The following is a 13,483-nucleotide window of genomic DNA, read 5'->3' as shown; positions in this document are numbered from 1 at the left end:
TAGTTTATGACTGATGTAGTTCACTGTAGAGGGAGCGAGGAGCTGTGTGTGTACAGTGTAGTTTGTGACTGATGTAGTTCACTGAAGAGGGAGCGAGGAGCTGTGTGTGTACAGTGTAGTTTGTGACTGATGTAGTTCACTGTAGAGGGAGCGAGGAGCTGTGTGTGTACAGTGTAGTTTATGACTGATGTAGTTCACTGTAGAGAGAGCGAGGAGCTGTGTGTGTACAGTGTAGTTTGTGATTGATGTAGTTCACTGTAGAGGGAGCGAGGAGCTGTGTGTGTACAGTGTAGTTTGTGACTGATGTAGTTCACTGTAGAGGGAGCGAGGAGCTGTGTGTGTACAGTGTAGTTTATGACTGATGTAGTTCACTGTAGAGAGAGCGAGGAGCTGTGTGTGTACAGTGTAGTTTGTGATTGATGTAGTTCACTGTAGAGGGAGAGAGGAGCTGTGTGTGTACAGTGTATTTTGTGACTGATGTAGTTCACTAGAGGGAGTGAGGAGCTGTGTGTGTACAGTGTAGTTTGTGACTGATGTAGTTCACTGTAGAGGGAGCGAGGAGCTGTGTGTGTACAGTGTAGTTTGTGACTGATGTAGTTCACTGTAGAGGGAGCGAGGAGCTGTGTGTGTACAGTGTAGTTTGTGACTGATGTAGTTTACTGTAGAGGGAGCGAGGAGCTGTGTGTGTACAGTGTAGTTTGTGACTGATGTAGTTCACTGTAGAGGGAGCGAGGAGCTGTGTGTGTACAGTGTAGTTTGTGACTGATGTAGTTCACTGTAGAGGGAGCGAGGAGCTGTGTGTGTACAGTGTAGTTTATGACTGATTTAGTTCACTGTAGAGGGAGAGAGGAGCTGTGTGTGTACAGTGTATTTTGTGACTGATGTAGTTCACTAGAGGGAGTGAGGAGCTGTGTGTGTACAGTGTAGTTTGTGACTGATGTAGTTCACTGTAGAGGGAGCGAGGAGCTGTGTGTGTACAGTGTAGTTTGTGACTGATGTAGTTCACTGTAGAGGGAGCGAGGAGCTGTGTGTGTACAGTGTAGTTTGTGACTGATGTAGTTCACTGTAGAGGGAGCGAGGAGCTGTGTGTGTACAGTGTAGTTTATGACTGATGTAGTTCACTGTAGAGAGAGCGAGGAGCTGTGTGTGTACAGTGTATTTTATGACTGACGTAGTTCACTGTAGAGGGAGTGAGGAGCTGTGTGTGTACAGTGTAGTTTATGACTGATGTAGTTCACTGTAGAGAGAGCGAGGAGCTGTGTGTGTACAGTGTAGTTTGTGACTGATGTAGTTCACTGTAGAGGGAGAGAGGAGCTGTGTGTGTACAGTGTATTTTATGACTGACGTAGTTCACTGTAGAGGGAGTGAGGAGCTGTGTGTGTACAGTGTAGTTTATGACTGATGTAGTTCACTGTAGAGGGAGCGAGGAGCTGTGTGTGTACAGTGTATTTTATGACTGACGTAGTTCACTGTAGAGGGAGTGAGGAGCTGTGTGTGTACAGTGTAGTTTATGACTGATGTAGTTCACTGTAGAGGGAGTGAGGAGCTGTGTGTGTACAGTGTAGTTTATGACTGATGTAGTTCACTGTAGAGGGAGCGAGGAGCTGTGTGTGTACAGTGTAGTTTGTGACTGATGTAGTTCACTGTAGAGGGAGCGAGGAGCTGTGTGTGTACAGTGTAGTTTATGACTGATGTAGTTCACTGTCGAGAGAGCGAGGAGCTGTGTGTGTACAGTGTAGTTTGTGACTGATGTAGTTCATTGTAGAGGGAGAGAGGAGCTGTGTGTGTACAGTGTAGTTTGTGACTGACGTAGTTCACTGTAGAGAGAGCGAGGAGCTGTGTGTGTACAGTGTAGTTTATGACTGATGTAGTTCACTGTAGAGGGAGCGAGGAGCTGTGTGTGTACAGTGTAGTTTGTGACTGATGTAGTTCACTGTAGAGGGAGCGAGGAGCTGTGTGTGTACAGTGTAGTTTGTGACTGATGTAGTTCACTGTAGAGGGAGCGAGGAGCTGTGTGTGTACAGTGTAGTTTATGACTGATGTAGTTCACTGTAGAGAGAGCGAGGAGCTGTGTGTGTACAGTGTAGTTTGTGATTGATGTAGTTCACTGTAGAGGGAGTGAGGAGCTGTGTGTGTACAGTGTATTTTGTGACTGATGTAGTTCACTGTAGAGGGAGTGAGGAGCTGTGTGTGTACAGTGTAGTTTATGACTGATGTAGTTCATTGTAGAGGGAGAGAAGAGCTGTGTGTGTACAGTGTAGTTTGTGACTGATGTAGTTCACTGTAGAGGGAGTGAGGAGCTGTGTGTACAATGTAGTTTATGACTGATGTAGTTCACTGTAGAGGGAGTGAGGAGCTGTGTGTGTACAGTGTAGTTTGTGACTGATGTAGTTCACGGTAGAGGGAGAGAGGAGCTGTGTGTGTACAGTGTAGTTTATGACTGATGTAGTTCACTGTAGAGGGAGAGAGGAGCTGTGTGTGTACAGTGTAGTTTGTGACTGATGTAGTTCACTGTAGAGGGAGCGAGGAGCTGTGTGTGTACAGTGTAGTTTGTGACTGATGTAGTTCACTGTAGAGGGAGCGAGGAGCTGTGTGTGTACAGTGTAGTTTGTGACTGATGTAGTTCACTGTAGAGGGAGCGAGGAGCTGTGTGTGTACAGTGTAGTTTATGACTGATGTAGTTCACTGTAGAGGGAGAGAGGAGCTGTGTGTGTACAGTGTATTTTGTGACTGATGTAGTTCACTAGAGGGAGTGAGGAGCTGTGTGTGTACAGTGTAGTTTGTGACTGATGTAGTTCACTGTAGAGGGAGCGAGGAGCTGTGTGTGTACAGTGTAGTTTGTGACTGATGTAGTTCACTGTAGAGGGAGCGAGGAGCTGTGTGTGTACAGTGTAGTTTGTGACTGATGTAGTTCACTGTAGAGGGAGCGAGGAGCTGTGTGTGTACAGTGTAGTTTATGACTGATGTAGTTCACTGTCGAGAGAGCGAGGAGCTGTGTGTGTACAGTGTAGTTTGTGACTGATGTAGTTCATTGTAGAGGGAGAGAGGAGCTGTGTGTGTACAGTGTAGTTTGTGACTGACGTAGTTCACTGTAGAGAGAGCGAGGAGCTGTGTGTGTACAGTGTAGTTTATGACTGATGTAGTTCACTGTAGAGGGAGCGAGGAGCTGTGTGTGTACAGTGTAGTTTGTGACTGATGTAGTTCACTGTAGAGGGAGCGAGGAGCTGTGTGTGTACAGTGTAGTTTGTGACTGATGTAGTTCACTGTAGAGGGAGCGAGGAGCTGTGTGTGTACAGTGTAGTTTATGACTGATGTAGTTCACTGTAGAGAGAGCGAGGAGCTGTGTGTGTACAGTGTAGTTTGTGATTGATGTAGTTCACTGTAGAGGGAGTGAGGAGCTGTGTGTGTACAGTGTATTTTGTGACTGATGTAGTTCACTGTAGAGGGAGTGAGGAGCTGTGTGTGTACAGTGTAGTTTATGACTGATGTAGTTCATTGTAGAGGGAGAGAAGAGCTGTGTGTGTACAGTGTAGTTTGTGACTGATGTAGTTCACTGTAGAGGGAGTGAGGAGCTGTGTGTACAATGTAGTTTATGACTGATGTAGTTCACTGTAGAGGGAGTGAGGAGCTGTGTGTGTACAGTGTAGTTTGTGACTGATGTAGTTCACGGTAGAGGGAGAGAGGAGCTGTGTGTGTACAGTGTAGTTTATGACTGATGTAGTTCACTGTAGAGGGAGAGAGGAGCTGTGTGTGTACAGTGTAGTTTGTGACTGATGTAGTTCACTGTAGAGGGAGCGAGGAGCTGTGTGTGTACAGTGTAGTTTGTGACTGATGTAGTTCACTGTAGAGGGAGCGAGGAGCTGTGTGTGTACAGTGTAGTTTATGACTGATGTAGTTCACTGTAGAGGGAGAGAGGAGCTGTGTGTGTACAGTGTATTTTGTGACTGATGTAGTTCACTAGAGGGAGTGAGGAGCTGTGTGTGTACAGTGTAGTTTGTGACTGATGTAGTTCACTGTAGAGGGAGCGAGGAGCTGTGTGTGTACAGTGTAGTTTGTGACTGATGTAGTTCACTGTAGAGGGAGCGAGGAGCTGTGTGTGTACAGTGTAGTTTGTGACTGATGTAGTTCACTGTAGAGGGAGCGAGGAGCTGTGTGTGTACAGTGTAGTTTGTGACTGATGTAGTTCACTGTAGAGGGAGCGAGGAGCTGTGTGTGTAAGGTGTAGTTTGTGACTGATGTAGTTCACTGTAGAGGGAGCGAGGAGCTGTGTGTGTACAGTGTAGTTTATGACTGATGTAGTTCACTGTAGAGGGAGAGAGGAGCTGTGTGTGTACAGTGTATTTTGTGACTGATGTAGTTCACTAGAGGGAGTGAGGAGCTGTGTGTGTACAGTGTAGTTTGTGACTGATGTAGTTCACTGTAGAGGGAGCGAGGAGCTGTGTGTGTACAGTGTAGTTTGTGACTGATGTAGTTCACTGTAGAGGGAGCGAGGAGCTGTGTGTGTACAGTGTAGTTTGTGACTGATGTAGTTCACTGTAGAGGGAGCGAGGAGCTGTGTGTGTACAGTGTAGTTTATGACTGATGTAGTTCACTGTCGAGAGAGCGAGGAGCTGTGTGTGTACAGTGTAGTTTGTGACTGATGTAGTTCACTGTAGAGGGAGAGAGGACCTGTGTGTGTACAGTGTATTTTATGACTGACGTAGTTCACTGTAGAGGGAGTGAGGAGCTGTGTGTGTACAGTGTAGTTTATGACTGATGTAGTTCACTGTAGAGAGAGCGAGGAGCTGTGTGTGTACAGTGTAGTTTGTGACTGATGTAGTTCACTGTAGAGGGAGAGAGGAGCTGTGTGTGTACAGTGTATTTTATGACTGACGTAGTTCACTGTAGAGGGAGTGAGGAGCTGTGTGTGTACAGTGTAGTTTATGACTGATGTAGTTCACTGTAGAGGGAGCGAGGAGCTGTGTGTGTACAGTGTATTTTATGACTGACGTATTTCACTTTAGAGGGAGTGAGGAGCTGTGTGTGTACAGTGTAGTTTATGACTGATGTAGTTCACTGTAGAGGGAGTGAGGAGCTGTGTGTGTACAGTGTAGTTTATGACTGATGTAGTTCACTGTAGAGGGAGCGAGGAGCTGTGTGTGTACAGTGTAGTTTGTGACTGATGTAGTTCACTGTAGAGGGAGCGAGGAGCTGTGTGTGTACAGTGTAGTTTATGACTGATGTAGTTCACTGTCGAGAGAGCGAGGAGCTGTGTGTGTACAGTGTAGTTTGTGACTGATGTAGTTCATTGTAGAGGGAGAGAGGAGCTGTGTGTGTACAGTGTAGTTTGTGACTGACGTAGTTCACTGTAGAGAGAGCGAGGAGCTGTGTGTGTACAGTGTAGTTTATGACTGATGTAGTTCACTGTAGAGGGAGCGAGGAGCTGTGTGTGTACAGTGTAGTTTGTGACTGATGTAGTTCACTGTAGAGGGAGCGAGGAGCTGTGTGTGTACAGTGTAGTTTGTGACTGATGTAGTTCACTGTAGAGGGAGCGAGGAGCTGTGTGTGTACAGTGTAGTTTGTGACTGATGTAGTTCACTGTAGAGGGAGCGAGGAGCTGTGTGTGTACAGTGTAGTTTATGACTGATGTAGTTCACTGTCGAGAGAGCGAGGAGCTGTGTGTGTACAGTGTAGTTTGTGACTGATGTAGTTCATTGTAGAGGGAGAGAGGAGCTGTGTGTGTACAGTGTAGTTTGTGACTGACGTAGTTCACTGTAGAGAGAGCGAGGAGCTGTGTGTGTACAGTGTAGTTTATGACTGATGTAGTTCACTGTAGAGGGAGCGAGGAGCTGTGTGTGTACAGTGTAGTTTGTGACTGATGTAGTTCACTGTAGAGGGAGCGAGGAGCTGTGTGTGTACAGTGTAGTTTGTGACTGATGTAGTTCACTGTAGAGGGAGCGAGGAGCTGTGTGTGTACAGTGTAGTTTATGACTGATGTAGTTCACTGTAGAGAGAGCGAGGAGCTGTGTGTGTACAGTGTAGTTTGTGATTGATGTAGTTCACTGTAGAGGGAGTGAGGAGCTGTGTGTGTACAGTGTATTTTGTGACTGATGTAGTTCACTGTAGAGGGAGTGAGGAGCTGTGTGTGTACAGTGTAGTTTATGACTGATGTAGTTCATTGTAGAGGGAGAGAAGAGCTGTGTGTGTACAGTGTAGTTTGTGACTGATGTAGTTCACTGTAGAGGGAGTGAGGAGCTGTGTGTACAATGTAGTTTATGACTGATGTAGTTCACTGTAGAGGGAGTGAGGAGCTGTGTGTGTACAGTGTAGTTTGTGACTGATGTAGTTCACGGTAGAGGGAGAGAGGAGCTGTGTGTGTACAGTGTAGTTTATGACTGATGTAGTTCACTGTAGAGGGAGAGAGGAGCTGTGTGTGTACAGTGTAGTTTGTGACTGATGTAGTTCACTGTAGAGGGAGCGAGGAGCTGTGTGTGTACAGTGTAGTTTGTGACTGATGTAGTTCACTGTAGAGGGAGCGAGGAGCTGTGTGTGTACAGTGTAGTTTATGACTGATGTAGTTCACTGTAGAGGGAGAGAGGAGCTGTGTGTGTACAGTGTATTTTGTGACTGATGTAGTTCACTAGAGGGAGTGAGGAGCTGTGTGTGTACAGTGTAGTTTGTGACTGATGTAGTTCACTGTAGAGGGAGCGAGGAGCTGTGTGTGTACAGTGTAGTTTGTGACTGATGTAGTTCACTGTAGAGGGAGCGAGGAGCTGTGTGTGTACAGTGTAGTTTGTGACTGATGTAGTTCACTGTAGAGGGAGCGAGGAGCTGTGTGTGTACAGTGTAGTTTGTGACTGATGTAGTTCACTGTAGAGGGAGCGAGGAGCTGTGTGTGTAAGGTGTAGTTTGTGACTGATGTAGTTCACTGTAGAGGGAGCGAGGAGCTGTGTGTGTACAGTGTAGTTTATGACTGATGTAGTTCACTGTAGAGGGAGAGAGGAGCTGTGTGTGTACAGTGTATTTTGTGACTGATGTAGTTCACTAGAGGGAGTGAGGAGCTGTGTGTGTACAGTGTAGTTTGTGACTGATGTAGTTCACTGTAGAGGGAGCGAGGAGCTGTGTGTGTACAGTGTAGTTTGTGACTGATGTAGTTCACTGTAGAGGGAGCGAGGAGCTGTGTGTGTACAGTGTAGTTTGTGACTGATGTAGTTCACTGTAGAGGGAGCGAGGAGCTGTGTGTGTACAGTGTAGTTTATGACTGATGTAGTTCACTGTAGAGAGAGCGAGGAGCTGTGTGTGTACAGTGTAGTTTGTGACTGATGTAGTTCACTGTAGAGGGAGAGAGGACCTGTGTGTGTACAGTGTATTTTATGACTGACGTAGTTCACTGTAGAGGGAGTGAGGAGCTGTGTGTGTACAGTGTAGTTTATGACTGATGTAGTTCACTGTAGAGAGAGCGAGGAGCTGTGTGTGTACAGTGTAGTTTGTGACTGATGTAGTTCACTGTAGAGGGAGAGAGGAGCTGTGTGTGTACAGTGTATTTTATGACTGACGTAGTTCACTGTAGAGGGAGTGAGGAGCTGTGTGTGTACAGTGTAGTTTATGACTGATGTAGTTCACTGTAGAGGGAGCGAGGAGCTGTGTGTGTACAGTGTATTTTATGACTGACGTATTTCACTTTAGAGGGAGTGAGGAGCTGTGTGTGTACAGTGTAGTTTATGACTGATGTAGTTCACTGTAGAGGGAGTGAGGAGCTGTGTGTGTACAGTGTAGTTTATGACTGATGTAGTTCACTGTAGAGGGAGCGAGGAGCTGTGTGTGTACAGTGTAGTTTGTGACTGATGTAGTTCACTGTAGAGGGAGCGAGGAGCTGTGTGTGTACAGTGTAGTTTATGACTGATGTAGTTCACTGTCGAGAGAGCGAGGAGCTGTGTGTGTACAGTGTAGTTTGTGACTGATGTAGTTCATTGTAGAGGGAGAGAGGAGCTGTGTGTGTACAGTGTAGTTTGTGACTGACGTAGTTCACTGTAGAGAGAGCGAGGAGCTGTGTGTGTACAGTGTAGTTTATGACTGATGTAGTTCACTGTAGAGGGAGCGAGGAGCTGTGTGTGTACAGTGTAGTTTGTGACTGATGTAGTTCACTGTAGAGGGAGCGAGGAGCTGTGTGTGTACAGTGTAGTTTGTGACTGATGTAGTTCACTGTAGAGGGAGCGAGGAGCTGTGTGTGTACAGTGTAGTTTATGACTGATGTAGTTCACTGTAGAGAGAGCGAGGAGCTGTGTGTGTACAGTGTAGTTTGTGATTGATGTAGTTCACTGTAGAGGGAGTGAGGAGCTGTGTGTGTACAGTGTATTTTGTGACTGATGTAGTTCACTGTAGAGGGAGTGAGGAGCTGTGTGTGTACAGTGTAGTTTATGACTGATGTAGTTCATTGTAGAGGGAGAGAAGAGCTGTGTGTGTACAGTGTAGTTTGTGACTGATGTAGTTCACTGTAGAGGGAGTGAGGAGCTGTGTGTACAATGTAGTTTATGACTGATGTAGTTCACTGTAGAGGGAGTGAGGAGCTGTGTGTGTACAGTGTAGTTTGTGACTGATGTAGTTCACGGTAGAGGGAGAGAGGAGCTGTGTGTGTACAGTGTAGTTTATGACTGATGTAGTTCACTGTAGAGGGAGAGAGGAGCTGTGTGTGTACAGTGTAGTTTGTGACTGATGTAGTTCACTGTAGAGGGAGTGAGGAGCTGTGTGTGTACAGTGTAGTTTGTGACTGATGTAGTTCACTGTAGAGGGAGTGAGGAGCTGTGTGTGTACAGTGTAGTTTGTGACTGATGTAGTTCACTGTAGAGGGAGTGAGGAGCTGTGTGTGTACAGTGTAGTTTATGACTGACGTAGTTCACTGTAGAGGGAGCGAGGAGCTGTGTGTGTACAGTGTAGTTTGTGACTGTTGTAGTTCACTGTAGAGGGAGCGAGGAGCTGTGTGTGTACAGTGTAGTTTGTGACTGATGTAGTTCACTGTAGAGGGAGAGAGGAGCTGTGTGTGTACAGTGTAGTTTGTGACTGTTGTAGTTCACTGTAGAGGGAGAGAGGAGCTGTGTGTGTACAGTGTAGTTTGTGACTGATGTAGTTCACTGTAGAGGGAGCGAGGAGCTGTGTGTGTACAGTGTAGTTTGTGACTGATGTAGTTCACTGTAGAGGGAGCGAGGAGCTGTGTGTCGTCCACACGAGAACAGAGACAACACACAGACCTCCTCCTTGGGGAGCGTTTCATTTTCACTCAGTGACTCACCACGACATTTTCATTTGGACGGTAGAAAAACACAAACCTCTGTTTTTAAAAATAACCGTATCCGTGTGGTGAGGGTCAGACTTTCTGAGGCTCTTTTGCTTGTTGTTGCTTCAGCAGCAGCAGGTTTTTATCACCATCCAGATCTTTATGTAAATGAGATGCAGATGTGTGAAGCCACTGTCTCCGTCCTGTCTCTGAAGAACACGACTGTTAACGAAGCTCTGAAACGCCGTGAAGTGCAGAGAGAGGTGAAGGATCTGCTGCGTGACCCGCGAGCTGCTTCTAACACGTCGTGTCCAAATAAGGAGTTCAGCGTCTGTGTCTCTGTGGGAAACTGAATGGCGTTTTGTAGAGGACCATCGCATCCTGTGCTCAACAAAACACTCCACTTCCCAGGTCCTTCAGGAGGAGAAATATGAATGTGTCAGTGACTGCCTTCGACTGGAAACCACCTTAAAATTCCCCCTACGTCAGCGCTCTGTGTCCAGAGTCGAGGCCTTGGTCAGTGTCTGGCTCCAGTTTTGGACTTTAACCAGGGCCCGGGGTCAAAGTGGGGACAGAATGAGAAAAGCCTCAGTGTTGCTGACAGTGGCAGGTCCCACAAACATCCATCTACAGGTAGAAACACTAAACTGAGTGGTGAACAGCTATTAACTCATTATCTCCAGGTGTCTGTGAAGTGCACAGCCGTGACGTCAGGAGAGAACTGTAGGATGCTGTTTTCACTTTGGTTCATTAAAGCATTAAAGAGGAATTCAATTGAAGTATTTTCTTTTTAACGTTTTTACATTTTATTAAACTCACTTCACCTTGTTCCTGCGCACACTGTGTGTGTGTGTGTGTGTGTGTGTGTGTTCTGTGAGGAAAGCAACACAGACCATAGCCAAAGGGACATGCAGTGACAGCAGCAGCGCCCCCAGGTCCTAGTGCACCTAAGTTTCAATGCACTGTTAACAACGATGGTGTCTTTGGGGGTGGGGGGTGGGGGTATAGCTCCAGATGGAACTGATTTGTTCTGGGTGTCCTGTGTGTTCTGGGGGTTCTGGTGAGGACTGAGTGAGATTCGGTGGGAAATGTTTGGAGGACTTTGGGAAGTAGAGTACAGTTCATATTCCCCCCAGAGAGAGAATCAGCACAGACCTGGAACTCCTTACATGGGCATGACTCGGACGTCAGAAGCCTGTTTGATTGGAAACGTCTGAACACTAATCGCTCATAAACACAGACATCGGATGCAGCCCAGAGCCGTGGTTCAGCTCCGATTGCTGCTCTCTGCCCTTCCTTTAACATTTCTGCTACTTTTTTCCTTCCTGAAAGATTCTCACGGTTTAAAGCTATAATCATTCACCTGTAACAGGGTCCTGTACTGGTTTGTGACGGCGTCTGAGCGCGCTCCTCTCCGTGCGGCTCCACACTGTGTATATGTTGATCAGAGAAAGGCAAATGTGTTGAGAACCAGGTGTTAATATCTCTTTAAGTGTTAAATATGTTCCTCTGAGCTCCTGATTGTTCGGAGGCTCGTGGGTTCGGGGGGTGTGGGGTCCGTGTGGAGCGTTGTTACCTTATTGTTTTGTTGGTTACTGTCCGCTGTGCCTTCAGTCAGCTCCAGAACTCACCTCTTATCTCTTAAAGCCATAGTTTCAGGTCAAATTCACACCGTTTCAGGCTTCAGCTCCAATATCGAAGCTGATTGGTTCGTACAGAGCCTCTGAAGACGACAGAAAATATATTCATTCGTTTAAAACCTTCCCTCAGGCTTTAGAATTAAAACAGGCTTCATTCATTCATTCATTGTCTGTAACACTGTTCAGGGAGAACACACCACACTCCTCACAGACAGTCACCCGGAGGAAACCCACGCAGACACAGAGAGAACACACCACACTCCTCACAGACTGTCACCCGGAGGAAACCCACGCAGACACAGAGAGAACACACCACACTCCTCACAGACAGTCCTTCGGAGGACTGTCTGTGAGGCTCAACACAGGTGTAATGTCCCTCCACTCTGCGAAGGACCAGCGCCCCCTACAGGGTGTGTTACACCACGACCCCGAACTGGATAAGGGTTACAGACAATGAATGAATGAATATCCCTCTGTTTTCCAAAACATTCCCAGAACACAGTCTCACTGCATTTGACGAGGGATAAAGTTAGACGCTGAGATCAGTGAATAAAGTGGGCACATTATAATTAAACTGAGGGAACTATATCATCGCTCTCCAATTAAGACCCGGTATCTGTGTGTTTGTGTGTTTGTGTGTGTGTGTGTGTGTGTGTGTGTGTGCAGCTGTTCTTCACACTGTGTGTAAATCTCCTGATGAATGACCAGTAGAAACGCTCCTAAATGACTCTGAATATTATCTTTACATTGACTTCTTCTAAGAGTTGAGGAGGTTTTTCCTGCTCCTGTGAAGTCAGTGATTTGTGAGATACGTGTTTTTTCTTTGGACAGCGACGATATTCGACTGAGGGAAGGTCTTAAGCCTCTGAACTCTTCACGGCTCTGTTTCTGAGGATTCAGAAGTCACCGCTGGTGTGGTTTCTGTTGATCCTTCAGAGTGTGAACGCTGTGAATCAGGTCTTTCCTCTAACTCTGGCTCTAAGATCAGTGCTTGGCTGCGTTTATTAAACCTCACTCTGAAGGAAGAGGACCACGCTCTCGACTCACAGCTGATGTTTGGTTCATTCCTCGTCTCTGGGGCGGTGGAGGAATGCTGCGTTTCCGGTTGATCATTCCTCGTCTTTGAGTTTCAGCGTTGATTTGTTGTTGTTTAATGTGTGTTTAACACTTCTCTGTGGAGTTGGAGTTGTACAGAATATCGGCAGCTGATTGATTTGTCAGTAATTCATTCAATATCATTATTTTCTGTGAGATGCTGGAGTTTCTGCTGATGACTGCAGCCGGGAACACGGCCCTGTTTCTGTTCACTGGGGGTTTAAGGGTTTTAGAGAATGACGGCATCGTTTACAGTCAGTAGCTGATTCTGCGCAGTGAAGAAGAACGTCTGCTCTGTAGTTACTCTCCTGTCAAACCAAGTCAGATCAGGGTTCTGTTAAAGTTCATTAAGTGTAAAGTGAGTGAAAACTCCCCGACTGCAGTAAAAACAAAGAGGACACTGGGGACACACAGGCGTCTATTGTGTTTAGGGTGTTGTGGCTGGGGGCTTCAAATAGGGCTCAGGTGTGTGTGTGTGTGTGTGTTTGTGAGAGAGAGAGAGAGAGAGAGAGAGAGGACAGGAGAAGTCAAATATCTCTGAAATCATGCAACAATTTTAATGAACATTGAAACAAAGATTTACTCATTTATCACACGAAGGAATGATCAAATCTGCAAATCTCCTCCGTACTCCCTCTGCCATGATGTCTGTATTTGAGAATAGTTCTTGTAGCGAAGTAAACACCCGTGAGATATGTGCCCTACACACACACACACACACACACACGACCACTCTCCTATATCTGAGCCCTACTGGAAGCCCCCAGCTACAATCCCAACATCGAGGGACGCCTGTGTGTCCCCAGTGTCCTCTTTATTTAAATACAGTCGCTCTGTGCTACATTACAGAGAAATATGTAGCTGTAAATGAGACTATGACACTGTCGCCGCGAGCAGAGAGCGGTTTGAACAGGAGACTATGAGCCGACTAGCATTAGCCGCAGTGTGGGAAAATTAGCAGCCCCCGTTAGCAGCTAGCGCTACATAAGCCCTTAGCCAAACACTTCAGTGAGTTATTAATAACTTCTGCTAGTTTCAGGTTGTTTTTATCATCAGAAATTCCATCTCCGTAATTTTAATGAACACTGCTTTGTTTTGTTTAAAGACAATCACAGACTTAAGTCTGAATATTAATGAAGGACTGTATGAATGTCATATTCCCTTTGAGCAATACTGTACTTTAATGTTAAGAACAATCTCTGTGATTGGCTGAGACGTTGTAAACATTTACATGAAGGCATTAGTTTAATCTCTGACTATAATCTTACGTTATTTATCCGTTTTAATCGTCGCTTGATGCATCTGTCCTGAGGAGGATGAAGATCACTGTGAGAGACTGTGGATCACGGCCGTGATTTTAATTGTTATTTGATTTGAGTTTTAAAGCTCAGTAACGTGTCTTACTCCATGAAGCAGTACTCAGATCTGTATTTTTGTATTTATGGAAACTGTGTGTAGATTTACAGATGCCTTACATACGTATGATTTGTGATGGTAA

General features: G+C 46.1%; 1 protein-coding gene across 1 annotated transcript in view; it reads left to right on the top strand.

The window, feature by feature from the left end:
* The window catches only part of LOC136677523 (CKLF-like MARVEL transmembrane domain-containing protein 4), a 37,342-nt gene extending 27,822 nt beyond the window's left edge, over positions 1 to 9,520 (top strand). The window contains exon 5 of the mRNA XM_066655094.1: positions 9,383 to 9,520. Within this exon, the coding sequence (XP_066511191.1) occupies positions 9,383 to 9,418 (36 nt within the window). The 3' untranslated portion in view covers positions 9,419 to 9,520. The remainder of the gene's footprint in view (positions 1 to 9,382) is intronic.
* The last annotated feature ends 3,963 nt before the right edge of the window (positions 9,521 to 13,483 follow it).

The sequence above is a fragment of the Hoplias malabaricus genome, chromosome X2 (genome assembly GCF_029633855.1).
Source record: "Hoplias malabaricus isolate fHopMal1 chromosome X2, fHopMal1.hap1, whole genome shotgun sequence".
NCBI classification, from domain to species: domain Eukaryota; kingdom Metazoa; phylum Chordata; class Actinopteri; order Characiformes; family Erythrinidae; genus Hoplias; species Hoplias malabaricus.
Note: the sequence above shows the minus strand (reverse complement) of the source record. Positions and strands in the feature narration are given on the sequence as shown.